The sequence below is a fragment of the Mustela lutreola genome, chromosome 16 (genome assembly GCF_030435805.1).
Source record: "Mustela lutreola isolate mMusLut2 chromosome 16, mMusLut2.pri, whole genome shotgun sequence".
In the NCBI taxonomy this organism is placed as follows: Eukaryota; Metazoa; Chordata; class Mammalia; order Carnivora; family Mustelidae; genus Mustela; species Mustela lutreola.
The window spans coordinates 29,750,634-29,770,240 of NC_081305.1; the positions used below are offsets into that span (position 1 = coordinate 29,750,634).

Consider the following 19,607-nt stretch of genomic DNA (forward strand, 5'->3'; position numbering starts at 1 on the left):
CTGCTTTCTATCTACAAATGCACTCACTAGAAATGTAATACAGTCTATTAAGTGGGGTTTAAAAAAAATTTGAAATGGCAGGGGCACCTGGATAGCTCAGTCGGTTAAGCATCCGACTCTCGATCTCAGTTCAGGTCTTCATCTTGGGGTCATGAGTTCAAGTGCCACGTCTGGCTCCTTGCTGGATGTGGAGCCAACTTAAACTGAAATGGCGTATTTTGTGTGTTGTTTGGAACAGTTGCTCAGTCAACACTGCATCTTCGATCTTTCCGTATCAGTACAGACGCACATCTCTTTAGCTGCTGTGTGCTGTCCTCGTTTAATCCTGTTAATATATGATTTCCTCCCACTTGTTTAAGACAAGCAATGTTCTAATACTTGACAAGACTATACCAGTATGCCGAACTGCCCTGATAAATGTTACTAATGGCCCCCAATCACGTTAATTACCTTGTGTGGTATTTTAGAATTCTCTTCTTATGGTGGTGTAATTGGTTCTAGACCCGAGGTACTTCTGAGCTCAGCTATCATCTACTCAGTCATGATGACAGATGTTTCTTCAGCAGTCTCATTTTGTTATTTATTGGAGAAACTCCCAATTCTCTGCAAAAATTTTTCTGAAACCTTTCCAGGTGGTGATAGGTAAGATTGAAAGCCACTAATTTAGATGGTTAGTCTGACTTTTTTTGCCCAAAATGTCATTTTTTAAAGGTTTACTTACAGTAAAACTCACTCTTAAAAATATATAGTGGTACATATTTTGACAAACACAGCCCTGTAAGTACCACAATAAATAAGTTTCTTCGTTCCCCCCAAATTCCCACATTGCTAGTTAAGGGACACAGCTCGGGGGCCCCCTGCCAGCAAGCACTGATAATGTGTTCCTTGTCCCTATAGGTTTGCCTTTTCCAGACTCTCTCAGAAATGAAACCCTATAGTAAGTGGCCTACCGAATCCAGGGGGTTTCACTTAAGCACCAACGCATCTGAGGCTCATCCGTGTTGCCGGGTGTATCAGTAGTTAGTTCCCTTTTACGGCAAAGTAGTTGGCCATCACTCAGGCATACCACAGGTCTGCTTATCCACTGGCCACCTGGAGGACATGTGGATGGTTTCCCACTTTTTGGCAATTAGGAATAGTTTTAAATGTCCATGTATGTGTTTTGTATGAACCTTGGGTGAACATCTAGAAGTGAAATTATTGGTTATATTGTAAGGGCATGTTTGTAAGAAAATGCCAAACTGTTTTCCAGGTATTAGAGTTATGCTGGATTATTTTGAATTCTCACCAGGAATACATTAAAGTTCCCAGTGCTCCGTTATCATCGCCAGAATTTGTTACTAACGTTTTCTGGTTTTAGCCATCCTAACAGGCATGTAATGGATGAAGCATGTTTGAATCTTTTGCGTAGTTTTAAATCTGGTTGGTTGGTTTTCCTTTTGCATTTTGATAATCGTTTATATGTTACAGAATTAAATCCTTCATCAGGTAAGAGGTTTGTGAACTTTTCTCCCAGTTTGCAGCTTGTTTTTTAAAGAGCAGGAATTCTTAATTTTGATGGAAGTCTGATTTATCAGTCTTTTATGGATTGTGCTTTTTATTCTGCTACCTAAGAAGTCTTTGTGTAAACCATGTTCACAAACATTTTGTTCCCCTATGGTTTCTCCTAGAAGTTTTGTAAGTTTTACACTTAGGTCCACGGTCCATTTTGATTCATTTTTTATGTGGTGCAGAGTATGGGTACAAGTTTACTATTTGTATATGGTTATCAAGTTGTTCAGCACCATCTGGTGAACAACTAAATTACTTTTGTACCTTGGCCTACGATCCGTTGACCATGGATAGGTAGTCTATTTCTGGATTTTATTCTAGTCTATCAATCTGTATGTCCTTTCACCAATAACACAGTGTCTTGATTACCACAGCTTCATAGTTAAGTCTTGAAATCAGTGTGGGTCTTCCACCTTTTTCAGAATTGTTTAATCTAGTTCCTTTGGATTTTCATATAAATTTTGGAACCAGTTTAACTTGCACAAATAATTCTGCTAGGATTTTGTCAGGAATTGGATTGAATTTATAGACCAAGTGGAAGAAAACGGACATCGTGAAAATGTCATCCAATTCATGAACATGGAATTTCTCCACTTTCAGTTGTTCCTTCACCACTGTTCTACAAATCTCAGGATGTAAGAGTCTTGTACACCTTTTGTCAAAACTTATCCCTAAGTTGTGGTCGTGTTTTTTGTTTGTCCAGTTTGGGGCTTGAACTCAAAACCCTGAGATCAAGATCTGAGCTGAGATCAAGAGCTGGGTGCTTACTGACAGAGCCAGTCAGGCACCTCCCCCCTCCCAAGTATTTAGTGTTATGGTGCTTTAGAAAATTTTTACTTCTCATTACTTGTTGCTAGTATATAGAAATAAAGTTAATTTTTATATATTAGTCATATAATTTTGCTAATTGCTAATCTTATTCCACTAGCATTTTTTAGATTTTCATCTTTCTGTATAGAAAATCATTGTGAATGGAGATAATTTTATTTCTTCCTTTTCGGTCTGTATGCCTTCTTTATCTTGCCTTATTACATATGCGAGGGCCTACAGTTCTGTTCAATAGGAGTGGTGAGAGCAGATATCCTTGCTTTGTTCCTGATCTTCACAGTGGAAGACTGGATGCCTTCTCTCTTAGTGTGATGGTAGCTGCAGATGTTTTTGGTATGCAGTCTTGATCAGATTGAGCAAGTCTCCTGAGAGGTTTATCATGAACGTTGCATTCTGTCAAATGTCTTTTTCTTCAACTAGTGAGATGATTTATCACCTTCACTTTTTAGAAGAGTTTGGATGGAACTGGCGTTACAGCTGACTGTTGAACAACATGGGTTTGACTTGAATGGGTCTACTTATACTTGATTTTTTTTGATGATTTCAGTATTTTCATTTACTTTATAGTATGTACTATATATACAAAATATGTGTTAGTTAGCGGTTTTTGTTTTCAGTAAGGTTTCTAGTCAACAGTAGGCAATTAATAGTTAAGTTTTGGGGAAGTCCGAAGTTATACACAGATGTTCGACTGCATGGGGTATGGTGTCCTAACCCCCGTGCTGTTCAAGGGTCAACTGTGTCTTCCTTAAGTATTTGGTAGAATTTACCAAATTCTGGGCCTACAGTTTTCTTTGAGAGGATGTTTTTAAATTATAAATTCAGTTCGCTTGATACAGGGTCACTGAGACTGCTTGTTCAGTATGTTTTAGAAGTGTATGTCTTTCAAGGAATTGATCCATTTCATCTGCATTATTACTTGTATTGGCAAAAAGTTGTTTAACCTTCATTATATATTCTTAATATCTGTAGGACCTGTACTGTTAACTCTAATTTCTGATCTTGTTGATTCATTTATTAATCCTGATTAGTCTGTGCAGAGATGTATCAATTTTTTAAAACCTTCTAAAAAAAACCCTGGTTTTTCATGGCTTTAAAAATTTTCTGTATCTTAAGCTGTTTTACAGATTCCTGCTTTTTTCTAGTTGTTTAGGGTGAAATCTTAGGTCACTAATTTGGGACCTTTCTTCTGCTCTCATGTTAAGTATTTTAGTGCTATAAATTTCCCTCTCTTAACATTGCTTTTGCTGCATCCAGCAAATTTTGGTATGTCAAGTTTTCATTTAGTTCAAAATACTTTCTAATTTCCTTTCTTTTTTGAATTAATAGAAGTATGCAATTTAGTTTGCATAAATTTGGGGGTTTTCCAGGTATCTGTTACTGATATCTGATTTGATTCTGTTGTGGTAAGAACAGAAAATACATTATTTGAATCCTTTAAAAAATTTTTTTTTTTTTTAAGATTTATTTATTTGTCAGAGAGCGAGAGCAAGCACAGGCAGACACAGTGGAAGGCAGAGTCAGAGGGAGAAGCAGGCTCCCTGCGGAGCAAGGAGCCCGATGTGGGACTCGATCCCAGGACGCTGGGATCATGACCTGAGCCGAAGGCAGCTGCTTAACCAACTGAGCCACCCAGGCATCCCTGAATCCTTTAAAATTTACCGAGACTTGTTTTATGGTCCTCAGTGTGGTCTGTGTTGGTAAATGTTCCAACTGATGCTGTTGGAGTGTTCTATAAATGTTAGTTAGCCAATTTGATTGTTCACATCTTGAATATTTTTATTGATTTTTTCTGCTTACTTGTTCTATCAATTATGTTGAAATGTCTTGATTATAAAGGATTTTATGCCCTATGACTGGGAAATGACCTTCTTTATCAGTGGTAATATTCTTATTAATGACATGAAAGCTGGAGTAGCTACAGTAATTACTGTTAGCAGAGTATAACGTTTTCCATCCTTTTGCTTTTTTTAAAAAACTACCTTATTGGGATATAGTTTACATACCATACAATTCAACCATTTGAAGCTCACAAAACCATGGTTTTTGGTATATTCTTAAGAGTTGTGCAATCACTGCTACATTAAATTGTGCAATTCATTACCACATGTGCCCAGTAACAGAAACCTTCCATTCCTTCCAGACCTAGGCTATCACTATTCCATTTTGTGCTTCTATAAATTGGCCTATTCTGGACATTTCATATAAATAGCATCATATAATATTTATCCTTTTTTTTTTTTTTAAAGATTTTATTTATTTATTTGACAGAGATCACAAGCAGGCAGAGAGGCAGGCAGAGAGAGAGAGAGAGAGAAGCAGGCTCCCCGCTGAGCAGAGAGCCCAATGCGGGGCTCGATCCCAGGACCCTGAGATCATGACCTGAGCCGAAGGCAGAGGCTTTAACCCACTGAGCCACCCAGGCACCCCAATATTTATCCTTTTGTGGCTACTTTAACTTAGCTTGTTTTCAAGGTCCACCCATGTTGCAGAATGTGTCTGTACTTTTTATTGAAGTAATACTCCACCGTGTGGACACTTACTGAGTTATCGTCCTTTTGGTTTAAACTGTCTGTGTCTTGATATTTAAAGTGGGTTACTTATAAGTGGTAAATAGCTGGGTCTTGCCTTTGTGTCCAGACTTCCAATTTCTGGCTTTCAATAAGTATATTTAGACCACTTCCAATTTCTGGCTTTCAATAAGTATATTTAGACCACTTACATTAATTGCTATTTGTGTACTATTTTCCCATGTGTTTTTTCCTTTTTCCTCCCTTTTTGTCCTTTTTCAAATTGAGTATTCTGGCTTTTATTACTGAGTATTCATTTTTTCCACTTAACTTTTATTTAATCCAGATGGAATTTATTTGGTTATAGGGTGAATATCTAACACAGGCATACATAATGTGATTTTTTTTTTTTTTTTTTTTTTTTTTTTTGTGGTGGCTCCTGCATCAAACAAGTGCATCACTGACATTTTCCAGGGGGGTTTGCTTTGTGTCTTTGTATGAAATTTTAGTAATTCTCTCAAGATTTCGAAGTTTTTCATAATATCTGTAAAGGTGATCTTTGGTGATTAAGAGTCACTGAAAGCTCAAAGAAATGGTTAGCATATTTTTTTAATTAAGGTATGAACAGGTTTTTTTAGATGTAATGCACAGTAACAGACAACAGTATAGTATAAACATAACTTTTATATGCACTGGGAAATAAAAAATTTCATTTAACTGCCTTCACCGTAGTGGTCTGGACCTGCACCTGCAGTATCTCTGAGCTATGTCATCTGTTCCAGTTGCTTTTGGGGCTATTGATGATTTATGTTTCCAGCTTTCACGATCCCACTGGCAATATCACTGGAATCAGATCAAACCTATGCAGTGTCTGGAGAAAACTATGTCTTTACATATTTGGTTTTCCTATTCAGAAACATCAGTATGTCTTCATTATTCAGGTTAACTGAGGTTTCTGCAGGGGATAAGTTTACTCAAAGGTATGTAGCACCTTCATTACTACCGTAACAGAAAAATGGAAAAGATTTTCCATTTTCTGAGAGTTTTGCTGCTTTGTTTTCCCCCAACTTTTTATTTTAAAAGTTTTTTTTTTTTTTTAAAGATTTCATTTATTTATTTGACAGATGGAGATCACAAGCAGGCAGAGAGGCAGGCAGAGAGAGAGGAGGAAGCAGGCTCCCTGCTGAGCAGAGAGCCCGATGCGGGGCTCGATCCCAGGACCCGAGCCCAAGGCAGCGGCCTAACCCACTGAGCCACCCAGGCATCCCTAAAAGTTTGTTCTTAAAGAAAAGAACACCCAGTTATCAGTCAGTAGCATTTTACCACATATGTTCTCTATGTAATTTTCTTTTTAGTTGAACCATTTGAAAGTCCGTTATTCACACTGGGACATTATACCTCTGAATACTTTAAACATAATCTCCTACATAATCCAGTACTATCATAAATACCAAAGGAATTAAACAGAAATTTAACGATAAAATTTAACCTTGAAGTCCCCATTATATTTTCCCCACTCGTCCCAAAAATGTCCTTGAAAGCTGTGCTTTTCTGTGTAGGATGCAGTGCAAGATCATGCACTGCATTTATTTGGGTGTCCTCTCTCTCTAGTTCCCTCCCCAGCTAACCTCTCCTTCATGGTACTGCTGACACTGCTTTGTTTGTTTTTGAAGAGTCTCTCTGTATTTATTTTTTCCATTTAACTCTTATTTAATCCAGAATTTAGTTGGTTGTAGGGTGAGTATCTAACATAGGCATATGTTTTTCTAAGCAATCTTTATGCATACAAGCATCCCATAAGGGGCTTTAGGATCAAGTTGTGCTCCTAAATGCAGCACCTGATTCCCAGTGATCTAGCCTTACTGCCTTAAGGATATTTTTTTCTTTACTTTTCTGGTGCCTCCTGGATATCCCCCTTCCTTCCACACCTCAGCATCTTGCTAACTTTTCTTCTGTTAAGACCTGATGCAGAATTCCCTCCCCACCACAGACTGGTTTGGCAGCGTCTGCCTCACCAATCTCTCCTAAATAGGACTGTCCCACTGACCGGTACAAATTGCTGTTTCTCTCCTTAGACAAAGAATCCAAAAGGACAGAGACACTACCTGTCCCAGAAACAGACAATCCATAATCAGTTTAGAAATCCAAATTTTGTTAGGAAAACTTGCATTTTAAATGGTGTAAAAACCATAAAACTCCAGATTTACAGCAGAGTGAACTCTATATGCACAAACAGGAAAAGGAATAAAAATAAATCTAAATCCTTTACTCTATTTTCAGCCTTAAAGTTCTCCCACCGACCCCTGTATTTTGTTCCACTGGAACTTACTGGTCACTTTCCCCTGGTAGTTTCCATCATTGAGGTGGAGTACTGAGCATTTCCCATTAACCCCAATTCCAGCGTCCTAGGCATTCTGGGGTTAATAAAGGCCAAGATTTATATTGGGCTCACCTTTGAAGGACTGTTGCTGAAGTAGTAGAAAATCTTTTCTCGAGGAGAAAGCACTGTTTCATTTTTATGTGGAGAAATGTAGACCGGATGATTCTGAGACAGCTGTATCCGGCGAGGAGAACCTGTCCTTACAAATGGATAGGGAGAGAGTGGAGGAGCGTCCATCTGTTTAAAAAAAATAATAATAAAACAAATGTAAAAATCCATATGCCTAAGAAAGGTAACAAAATTTCTAGCCAGGTATTTTTTTTATGGAAATAGTTATTTTTATTGACAGAGTGGTGAGGTATAATAAACCCGTAGCTTTTTGAAGAGTAATGCATTAGCAGCCACAATTACATTTGAAGAACAAGTGACGCTTAAGTGCTTATTTTATGCCAGTCACTGTTTGAGCATTTTTAATCCATTCTGGCATTTAATCTCCACAGCAACCCTATAAGCTAGAGTCGACTCCTATTCCCCTTTGATATACGAAGAGACAAGAGGCAGAGAGAAAGTTAAGTAACTTGGAAGGTTACTGTAGCTGGTAAGTTTGGGACAATGTGGATGCATGCTCTCTCGTGCGTGCATTACAGTAATTTGTAGGGAATCCAAAAACCATCTCTTTAAATGCTTCACGATAAAAAGAAATTCTGTTGGTTAGGCATATTATGTCTCTTAGAGATTCCCTCAGTTTTATTTAACAAAAGAACGATAGTTCTAAGACTAGCTCAACCTAAGTTACTTCCCTTCCCTCAGAGGTGAAAAGAGTATGACATAATCCCTGTCAAACTTACTACGTTTGCCTGTGAGTACTTCATGGCAAATGTTTTAATCTGCTTTATGTAGATATTGTTGTAGAACTGAATGAGGTCTCCCCTCTCCTCCTCTTCCATGTCACTGTTGGCGCCGGTGAGGCGAGTTGGGGTAGGAGGGGCGCTGCTAGGCTGTGGAACCGGCAACGTGCTGTTGGACCTCATGACGGGACTGGAGTCTCTGCTGGCTGCAGCAGGTAAACAGAGGGTGTTAAGCAGAAAGCCCGCTAGTGCAGATTGTTTTTTAAAGGAAAGTTCAGTGAGAGAAAGGCGAACAGCTACCTGCTGTACGTGGGCACTCTCTTCTCAACCCCAGGGAGCAAAGCACAGACACTAGTAAGTATTAACTTTACCCCCTGCCATGCAAAGGCTTACTGAGTAGTTCTAATAAATTATACCACATTTTCTAGGACCTGTGCCCTGCATTAAGTGATGCAAATCAACCATTAGTGGTGGTATTTCCATAGCACGGCTTCAGTTGGCATACCAGACTTTTCTGGAACTCAGGCCAACAAATTCCTGCCTGAAACCTTCTCTAATTTCCCTGGAGAAAAATGCTATGCACAGTGTGTCTCGAAGCTATGGGAGGAAGGACAAACAACTTTGCCACCAAACTTAGGATTTTGTTTATTGTTCCAACAAATTTTTTGCCACTATTTTAATATAGTTGTAATTTCATTTAGTAATCCTTAGGCCTAAAAAGTGAGAAGCTCCTAATTTTGTTTTCTTAGTGTTCATAAAGACCCTAAACACTTACTTCTGTCTTTGTTTAGTTCTGTTGGAGAGTTCTGATGGCTTCTGCTATCACTGCTGCCAGAATTTCTTCTTTTCCTTTTTCCTTTTATCAGAACACTTCTATACACCTTTAGAGAGACCATGAGAAAGGGACAGATCTGTTGAGCACATCTTGGACTAAATGACCTTGACATGTAATTAAATTCTCACAGTGGCTCCATGTAGTAACAGTTATTGTCCTCAGGGAAGTTAATAGATGCAGCCAAGGTCATTTATCTGTTAAATAACAGAGCCAGGATTTACACTGGGGCCTGTCGGGCTTCAAATTCCAAATATGGCCTATAATACTGTAATATAAAGGGCAATACTAGCACCCAACCATAAAATCAAGCTATTCTCAAGCAAAGATCTTACATACCTACCCCTTGAGATAAATGAATAGTATTAAAGATGAAATGAGTTTTAAATTTTCCTTAAATGTTGTCTTGGTTAAATGTACAGTATTGTTTTCTAAAGGTGACACAGAAACCAAATAACTTGCTAAATTCTCCCTTATGATTATCTAAATTAAGAAAGAATCAAAAATTTCACCTCCACCTCCTCACCTTTTAGAGAAAAGAGGACTTAAACTAATCAAGATGTAAAGTTGTCAGATTAAAGAAAAGACTTCCTTAAAGTAGAATCTTAGCTTTTATCTTGGAGAAAAGGCCAAAGAATTAACTGTGGTTAATTTTTTATATTTATCAAAGATGTTAAGCTTTATTTTCAGCCCTGAGAGGAAATGTAATTACCTGGCTGCGGGCCTGTGGCTGAGTCCTATAACAACGCATAATATTCTGGAAGGACTTGTCTTCTTTTGTGACCTGGCAAAGAATAAGAGTATTCTGAGAGAGAAATGGACTTCAAAATATTTTAAAGAGCTCTGTGAACCTACTCCCCAGTGAAACTGGTGACAATTATAAAAACAGGCATTTCAAGTCTCTAGAAATGGTCCTAAGGACATATACAAAATGAACAATCTATTCAAGAAAACATACTAAAATTCAGCAACAAGAGGGAGTGGGTGGTATCTGAACACAGATTGTAATAAAGTAGTACAGTTACCAAATGAAAAATTCACCAAAAGGACAAAACAGATCTAAAATGGCAAAGAAAAAATGAATTAGCCAACTTGGAATAGATTGTGAAACCTGAAGAACACAGAGAAAGAAAGGAAGAAAAATTAACAGAGCTTCAGGGGATCTGTGAACATCATTCAGCACAGAGAGAAGCAGGAAAAAAAAATGATAAAGGCTGAAAACTTCCCAGGTTTATTTAAAAAACAGTAACCCACACATCCAGAATTCCAAGTCTAAAATAAATGCAAAGAGATCATACCCAGACATAGTAAAAGTGTTGAGAGCCAAAGAAAGGGAGAAAATCTTGACAACATCCACAGAAGCCCAGTAAAGTAAGAGGCAACTTCTCATCAGAAACGACTGAACCGAAGAGGCGGTGGAACACCATATTCAAAGTGCTCAAAGTAAAAAACTAAGAATTTGGTGTCCAACAAAGTTATCTTTCAAAAAGGGAAATAAATACAAATAAAAACAATTTGCTGCTAAAAGACCAATCTTACAAGAAATACCAGAAGTTCAAATTAAAAACAAGTGACCCCAGCAATTCAAATACACATTAAAAAAAAAAAAAGAGCCCTGGTAAAGACAATTATGTAACTGTAAAGACAGCATAAAATGTGTATTTCTCCTTCACTGATTTAAAAAGCCATTATATAAAACTATATATATATATATGTTATTGGACCTGAAACAACATTTGCCAAAAACGGCACAGTAAGAGGAGGAATGCTGTACTGGGCTAAGAAAATAACTCCAGATGACAACTCAAAACCACAGGAACCAATGAAGAGAATCAGAAATGATAAAATTAATAAAGGCTATACATTATATTTCTTCTCTCAGCTCCTTTGGAAGTCATAGAATTACAAATAACAATGCAGTTGTTGGATTTATAACACTTATGGATGTAATACATATCACAATACATCTCAAAGATTAAAAGGAAACAGCTACATAGGACACTTCTTTTTCCTCACTGGAATTAAGTATAAATCTGAAGCTGATTTTAATACATTAAGATGCTGGGGGTGGGGCGATGCTGGTCAAAGAGTACAAACTTCCAGTTATGAGTAAGTTCTAGGGATTGAGTATCTAGCATAGGGACTACAGTTAACAATATTACATACCGGGAAGTTGCTAAGAGAGTTGATCCTTAAATATTCTCACTACCTAATAAAAACAACTGGATAGCCTCCTGTGAAAGAATGAAGTTGGACTCCTACCTCCATGAATAAAAATTCCTCAGAATGGATCACAGACCTAAATGTTAAAACCTAAAACTATAAAACTTTTAGAAGAAAACAAATATTCATGACCTTGGATTTGGCAATGTATTCTTTTTTTAAGATTTTATTTATTTATTTGATAGAGATCGCAAGTGGGCAGAGAGACAGGCAGAGACAGAGGAGGAAGCATGCTCACGCTGAGCAGAGAGCCCAATGCGGGGCTTGATCCCAGGACCCTGGGATCATGACCTGAGCTGAAGGCAGAGGCTCTAACCCACTGAGCCACCCAGGCGCGCCTTGGCAATGTATTCTTAAGATACGAGAGCAAAAGTACAAACAACAAAAGAATAAACGGACTTAATCAAAATAAAAAATTACTATGCTTCAAATAACACAATAACATCCAGAAGTGCAAAAACAGAGAAAATATTTGCAAATACCTGGCAAGAGAGCTGCACCCAGAACATATAAAGAACTATGGCTCAATCACAAAAAAGCACAAACCATCCAAATCAGAAACGGGCAAAGAATTTAAACCAGTATTTCACCAAAGAAGATATACAAATGACTGGGATGGCTAGAAGCAAAAACTCAAAAAAACAGCAAATAAGCACAATAAAAGACCCTCAACATCATTAGTCATTCGGGAAATATATGTCAAAACCACCAGAATGTATCAATACTCACTGGGATGACTATAATAAAAAAGAGAAAAGAAGCTGGCAAGGATGTAGAGGATTTAGAACTCTCATGCACTGCTGGTGGGAATGTAAAATGGTGTAGCTGCTCTGAAAAATATGGCAAATTTCTCCAGCAATTAAGCACAGAATTACCGCATGACCCAGCAATTCCACTTTTGAGTATAAAAACAAAAGAATGAAACTAAAAACTTGAGAGATATTCATACACTCATGTTCACAGTACATTATTCACAATAGCTAAAAAGTGCCAGCCACCCAAGTGGACATCATTGGATGAATGGATAAGCAAAATGTGGTATTTAATCAGCCTTGCAAAGGAACAAAATTACAACTCATGCTACAACACGGATAAATCTTGAGGACATTATACTCACTGAAATAAACCAATCATAAAAAGACAAAAACTGGGCGCCTGGGTGGCTCAGTGGTTTAAGCTGCTGCCTTCGGCTCAGGTCATGATCTCAGGGTCCTGGGATCGAGTCCCGCATCGGGCTCTCTGCTCAGCAGGGAGCCTGCTTCCTCCTCTCTCTCTCTGCCTGCCTCTCTGCCTACTTGTGATCTCTCTCTGTCAAATAAATAAATAAATAAAATCTTTAAAAAAAAAAAAAAAAAGACAAAAACTATATGACTCCTAGAGGCACCTGGTACAGCCAAATTCATAGAGACAGAAAGCAGAATGGTGGGTACCAGGAGCCAGTGGGAGGAGGAAAAATAACCTACTTAAGTAGTTTTACTCTGCAGGGATGGAAATGTTTTGGAACAACATAAAGATTAGGTGTATAATAATGGGAATGTACCAAACACCACTGAATTGTTCATTTAAAAATGGCTCATTTATGTTATGTGAATTTCACCTCAGTAAGTTATTTTAAAAAACAATGTCTAATAATAAAAAGTGCTGAAAAGAGGGGCTCCTGGGTGGCTCAGTCAATTAAGTATCTGCCTTTGGTTCAGGCCATGATCCCAGGGTCCTGGGATCAAGCCCCTCACCAGGTTCCCTGCTTAGGGGGGCAGCCTGCTTCTCCCTCTCCCTGCCACTGCCCCTGCTTGTGCTGTCTGTTGAATGAATAAATAAAATATTTAAAGAAAAAGTGCTGATGAAAAGGTAGAAAAATGAAAACCTTCATATACTAATGGTTGAAATACAAAATGGTGCAGGGACTTTGCAAAAGCAGTCTGGCTGTTCCTCCAATGGTTAAACACAGTATATGACCTAGCTAGCAATCCACTCTTAGGTACGTATCAAAGAGAAATGAAAACATGTCCACACAAAAACTTGTACACAAATGTTCACGAAAGCATTATTCATAATAGCCGAAAAGTTAAAATACCCAGATGACCATCAACTGATGGATAAACAAAATATCATATACTCATACAATGGAGTATTATGTTCTAAAATTTACTGTGGAGATGGCTGCACGTTATCTGTAAATGTACTAAAATCCAAGGAGGTGTACATTTTAAGTGAGTGAGTTAAGGGGTGGTTGGGTGGCTCAGTTGGTTAAGTGTCCCAACTCTTGATCTCAGCTCAGGTTTTGGATCTCAGAGTTGTGAGTTCAAGCTCCACGCTGGGCTCCATGCTGGGTGTGGGGCCTACTTAAAAATGAGGGGAGTTAGAGAGAAGGGAGTTGAGAGCAACTGGAAGAGGAGGTGAACCATGAGAGACTATGGACTCTGAAAAACAATCTGAAGGTTTTGAAGGGGTGGGGGGTGGGAGGTTGGGGGAACCAGGTGGTGGGTATTGAAGAGGGCACAGATTGCATGGAGCACTGGGTGTGGTAAAAAAACAATGAATACTGTTATGCTGAAAATAAATTTAAAAAATTTTTTAAAAAAGTGAATGAATGAAGTGATTGTACCTCAGTAAAACTGTTAGAAGTGTTCTGAGCTAGTATCTTTACTTTTTCCTTTTATATTCCAAATGGTGCTTACCTTTGCCATCACATAAATGGCACACATCAACAACTGGTCCAGATGTCGGTCCATCATAAGTTCAGGACACTGAATTATGGAGAATTCAAAACAGGTCCAGATTTTTTTCCTCAGTTCATCGGAAATATCCAGTTTAGCACAAAGATCCCGAAGGCGGACTCCTGCCAAGTGGTAAACCTGGTAGAGAAACAAAAACATTTCCAATTTTGTTTACCTAACACTTGTATTTCCCAAGCTTCTGCTCTGGCAAGGGTACATGAAAAATTACCTTTCTAAAGAAAAGCGATAAAGAGCTAGTCTTCCTCGGTCTAATACTGCTGCCAGTTGAAGGTGGGCCTTGTTTCTGCTGGTGTCCACCTGGGGAAATCTGTTGAATGGCCACCTGACCAGGGACTTGCAACGTTGTTCCTGTCACCTGTTGAGAGCTCAAGCTTCCAGCCAGGGCCTGAGCACTCAGGGGCTGGATGGAGCCAGTTACAGCTTGTGCCTGCCCTCCAACATTGACCTGGACTGGGAAGAACGTTATCCCTCCATTTTCATTCGCAATACCTAGTTTGTTAGGGAGAAAATGAGGATGATGAAAGGCTCTCCAGGCATGGGTGTGCAATTTCTCCCCTCCCAGCCTCCTTCCCCCGCTCCACTCTTATCTCACGTTGTCATTCCAGCCAAATCTCAGGTGACTTTCCATAAAGGCCACCAAGAAAGAACTCAATATCCAACCTGCCTTCCTTACCTTGTACGGGAATGGTCACTGTTTGTCCATTGTTGGCCGTGACAGTGGCTGTTGCCATGGTGACCAAAGTCTGTCCAGGAACTGGTGTGACAGAAACAGCATCCCCAGATACATTCTGCACAGGGACAGCATTGACTAGGGGTTGGGGGGGAATGCGCCCAGGTGTCCCTCCATCAGAGGGGCTATCGTTCTCAACAAATAGACGCCTTCTGGTAGAGCTGGCTGCTGGGGAGCTGTATCTGTCATATAATGTGGCTGGAGATGTTATGCCTATAGTTAAAAACAAAAACAAAAACCCATCAAACCAACGGTTTAACTCAAGAAAACTCAGATCTAACTTCTGAATCCAAGCTCTTATGTTCAAAGCTAGTGTCTGAAATACTTCATAAACAAAAATTAAAGGGGTCATATCACAGCTATAGTCAACTAATGAAAATTCAACCAGACATCATTAAGAGCAAAATTTAAACACAGGAAAATTTCTCTATTTGTTGCACAATGCTCCCTACATTATTCCAGCTTCTGCTAAATCAACCAAACTCCACATTCTGTTCCTACAGAACCTTGATGACTTAGGGGCAATTTAAAGAATTATTCTATTTTCCTATGATATTTTTGATGATATTCACTCACGTATGATGTGATTTTACCGTAAAGCCACTACTCAAGGGGACGTGATATTACTATGATATCATCCGGGAGCATTTTACCCCAGTTTTATTAGTTTTCATCTTTATCTTTTTTCCACACACAGAAAATTACTAAAGCTCAGTAATGTTCTTCAGCAAGATTGGATATTATGTGTTTTGGACTCAATTAAGCTTAGTTTATTATATTTTTTAAACAACTCTATTGAGATATAATTCACATACATTTTAATCATTTAAATTGTACTATTCAGGGCGCCTGGGTGGCTCAGTGGGTTAAGCCGCTGCCTTCGGCTCAGGTCATGATCTCAGGGTCCTGGGATCGAGTCCCGCATCGGGCTCTCTGCTCAGCGGGGGGCCTGCTTCCCTTCCTCTCTCTCTGCCTGCCTCTCTCCCTACTTGTGATCTCTCTCTGTCAAATAAATAAATAAAAAAATCTTTAAAAAAAATAAAAAAATAAAAAAATAAATTGTACTATTCAATGGTTTGGGGTATATTACGTTATTAGTTTCTTTAATATAAATATATATAACATGTAATTTGCCAGTTTAACCATTATAGTGTGTACTATTCAGTGGCATTAATTCCACTCACAATTTTGTGCAATCATCACCACTATTTCCAAAACTTCATCATCCTAAATAGAAGCAAATTCTATAACCATCATGGCACGGTCTGTTGTTAAACATTCACATCAAGGACTGAATTTTCAAGCAGCATGTCCAACAGCATATCGGTAGTTTATTTAAGTTTTAAAATCTACGTAGAGAGGTCATAAGGGGATTGATAATAATAGTCCTGACAGCCTATAGCTTCATGTTTCAATTTCTCAATAGTACAAAAGTCCTGACAGCTGATAGCTTAACATTTCAATTTCTCAATGGTACAAAAGCCAATAAACTCACTAGCTTTGTATTTGGAACAAAGCTGCAGTCAGAAAGAATGCATTATGACTGATGATTACCTTGTAAGGCATTAAGAGACATTGAAATTGGAAAAGTGATGAGTACAAAGAAAATAAAGCTTAAAGTCAGGTCCCAAATCCATAGACTAGGGAAGGAAAAAACTACAGAAAAAGGACTGAGGAAGACCAACTGTCAGATCTATGGGTCTGAAGCAGGTAAAAGCAGAAAAATAGTTAAGCCAATCTACCTCTTCCAAAAAATGAGGACATTTTCATATAGTTCATCCATACTTATTGAGTATGCACGGACATAAAACGATTCCTGATTTTAAAACTGATCTTTCGTCTATAGCCAGTGCTTATTGAATATATCAAAAGGTTGATCTAGAAACAACAATATCCTTCTAATGGCATCCAAGGATTTAGAGCTCTCTGAATTTACAGAATCACTTTTTTAAAAAGCAGTTTTGTCTCAGCTGTATAAACTTAAACCTTGTACCTGGAAGACATTACAGAGAGCTAGCTACCTGAAAGGGCTCCTGGCTGACTCAGCCCATACAGCATTCGACTCTTGATCTTGGGGTTCTGAGTTCAAGCCCTATATTGGGCAGAGAAGTTACTTTTTTTAAAAAGCCGCCTAAATATAATCAGATGAATAGCGAAACTTCTCTTTTCTCTATTTCTTGGGCCAGCACTACTGTCATACTAACCAGTATAGCACAGCTCGACTGCCAAGAGTCAAAGCTGAACTCACTCTGGCCATTCACCACTTTTAACTCACTTGTCTATACCTACTTGCATCATACAGCTCTACAGCCTGGTCATGGGTATTAAGGAGGGCACAGATTGCATAGAGGAAGGGGTGTTACGTGCAAATAATGAATCATGGAACACAACATCAAAAACTAATGGAAGGACTGTATGGGGACTAACGTAACCAAAAAAACGCTGTTCTGATTTTTTTTTTTTTTAAGATTTTATTTATTTGACAGATCACAAGTAGGCAGAGAGAAGGCAGAAAGAGAAGAGGAAGCCAGCTCCCCGCTGAACAGAGAGCCTGATGTGGGGCTCAATCCCAGGACCCCAGGATCATGACCTGAGCCAAAGGCAGAGGCTTAACCCACTGAGCCACCCAGACACCCCTGAGTTGTTTTTTTTTTTAAGATTTATTTATTTGAGAGAGCAGGGGGAGGGGCAGAGGAGGAGAAACTCAAGCAGACTCTGTGCCAAGCATGAAGCCAAACTTGGAGCTCAATCCCACAATGCCAACATTATGACCTGAGCTGAAATCAAGAGTTGGACGTTCAACTAACTGAGCCACCCAGGTGTCCCTCTTCTTATTTTAGAAGAAATACATATTCATCTTAAAAATTTTACAGAAAGCAGGGGCCTCTGGGTGGCTGTCATTAAGCCTCTGCCTTCTGCTCAGGTCATGATCTCAGGGTCCTGGATCAAGCCCCACGTGGGGCTCTCTGCTCAGTGGCAAGCCCGCTTCTCCCTCTCCCACTCCCCCTGCCTGTGTTCCCTCTCTCGCTGTGTCTCTCTCTGCCAAATAAATAAATAAAATCTTAAAAAAAAAAAATTTACCGAAAGCACCAGGAATTCTATCGTCCAATAATAATTGTTCTTAACAGTTCGGTTTTCCCATTTCAGCTCTTCTATATGCTTATATATAAACACACACTTCAAATATAAGAATCACATTAATACACAGCATTCTCTTTTTATAGTCACCTGTTACTACATGCCTCTTCCTGTGTTCTTATTCTTCAAAAGCATTACTTTTAAGTGATCCATGTAGTACTATAATGCACAAAATATTTCTTCTATATAAACTCCATTAACTTCACTTGTAGTTTTAGATAGAATTTCAATTCCCAGATATTAGGCTCCCAAATATTCCCTCTGCTACTTTAAACTTACTTCTTCCAAGTCCTCCAGTATCAGCACGAACTTCACTCACCCTTCTGGGAGTCAAAGGAGAGCCAGCAATACAAATATCATCAGCTCTTTCCAGATTCTGAGGTGGCATAACCTATAAAGAATGATATACACAGAGTGTCATTATTCGAAAAGGCAGTTTCATTAGAAATACAGTCACAATCTAAGGCAAAACAAAACATGCTCACCAGTTACTCGACCTAAATAAAATCAGCTGTCTTCTCCAGTTTCATACTGAAGTTGAAAAAAAGTCTGGCAGGCTTAAAAAATTCAAAGCTAATAGCTGAATACTAAATATGAATCAGTCTTCATTACTGATTTAGAGAATCCGAATACCAACCATTCTAAGGTACAGAAACTGTACTAAAAATTAAGAGAGAACACTGAATTCTTACTCTGGCACTGAGCTTTACAGCCATCAAGCATTATTTCTGACTCCTAGACTTAGAGGATTTTTCTCAGATACAGGGGTGACTGTACCATATTAAACCCAACTGCCACCCTCCCACTTCACATAACGAAGACACCAAGTTTTTTTTTTTTTTTTTAAGATTTTATTTATTTATTTGACAGAGAGAAATCACAAGTAGGCAGAGAGGCAGGCAGAGAGAGAGAGGAGGAAGCAGGCTCCCTGCTGAGCAGAGAGCCCGATGCGGGACTCGATCCCAGGACCCTGAGATCATGACCTGAGCCGAAGGCAGCGGCTTAACCACTGAGCCACCCAGGCGTCCCCGAAGACACCAAGTTTAACTGCTCTCAGTGAGCAATATAAACTGACTAGTTACTGATGCACTTTTGTTATAGAGAGATGTTAAGGTATTTTCACAAACCTCTTCACAAGTAGGAACTCTGTTTTCATTGTCTCTAATTCTGTCCCAGAGTGGAGACTCTGGTTTCCATGCCAAATGATCCAAGATCTGTTCTTCAATCTGATTAAGGTGTTTTACCACCTCTCTACAAAGACCATCTTCTGCTCTAATGAATACTTCTATCACCTGAAATTTAAAAATGCCCTGCTTTAATAATTATTTTTGTCACCAAAAACTTAGTAAGTGTGAAGCAAAATGGGTACATTTTGGTTTTTTACATATTTATAGATAAAACAGGTAATTAATCAGAAATTACAAATCTAAATAACAATACTATTTTGAAACAGTTGGTCTTCCCTTCACTGTCTTTATAAATAATTATTTAAAATTCATGTAGGAATTATAGAAAATCTTCTAATGGCATATTTTAAACATTTTTCAAAGAATAAAGATGCCTTTTCTATTAAGCTGAAAAATATTACTCTTAAAATTTCACATTTAAAAACTCTAGGGGCACCTGGCTCCTCAGTTGGTAAAGTATCTGAATCTTACTTTTGGGACTGTTATGTTCAAGCCCCATGTTGGGTGTAGAGATTACTTAGAAAAATAATAAATACATCAATAAGTAAATAAATAAATAAAACAAAAATTCTAAACATTCAATCCATGCCACTAAAAAACATTGATTTTGACTACTATATAATAATTAAGATAAACCCATAC

The 19,607-nt window shown here is 38.4% G+C and overlaps 1 protein-coding gene across 3 annotated transcripts in view; it reads right to left on the reverse strand.

Moving 5' to 3' along the window:
- Positions 1 to 19,607, reverse strand: part of RBL2 (RB transcriptional corepressor like 2) — a 54,791-nt gene that overhangs the window by 2,952 nt on the left and 32,232 nt on the right. For all 3 annotated transcript variants that reach the window (XM_059153573.1, XM_059153574.1, XM_059153575.1), the window contains 9 exons: positions 18,906 to 19,070; positions 18,058 to 18,169; positions 14,584 to 14,853; positions 14,119 to 14,399; positions 13,851 to 14,027; positions 9,662 to 9,733; positions 8,893 to 8,998; positions 8,118 to 8,323; positions 7,342 to 7,506 (listed from right to left, as the gene is read on the reverse strand). In XM_059153573.1, the coding sequence (XP_059009556.1) occupies positions 7,342 to 7,506; positions 8,118 to 8,323; positions 8,893 to 8,998; positions 9,662 to 9,733; positions 13,851 to 14,027; positions 14,119 to 14,399; positions 14,584 to 14,853; positions 18,058 to 18,169; positions 18,906 to 19,070 (1,554 nt within the window). The remainder of the gene's footprint in view (positions 1 to 7,341; positions 7,507 to 8,117; positions 8,324 to 8,892; positions 8,999 to 9,661; positions 9,734 to 13,850; positions 14,028 to 14,118; positions 14,400 to 14,583; positions 14,854 to 18,057; positions 18,170 to 18,905; positions 19,071 to 19,607) is intronic.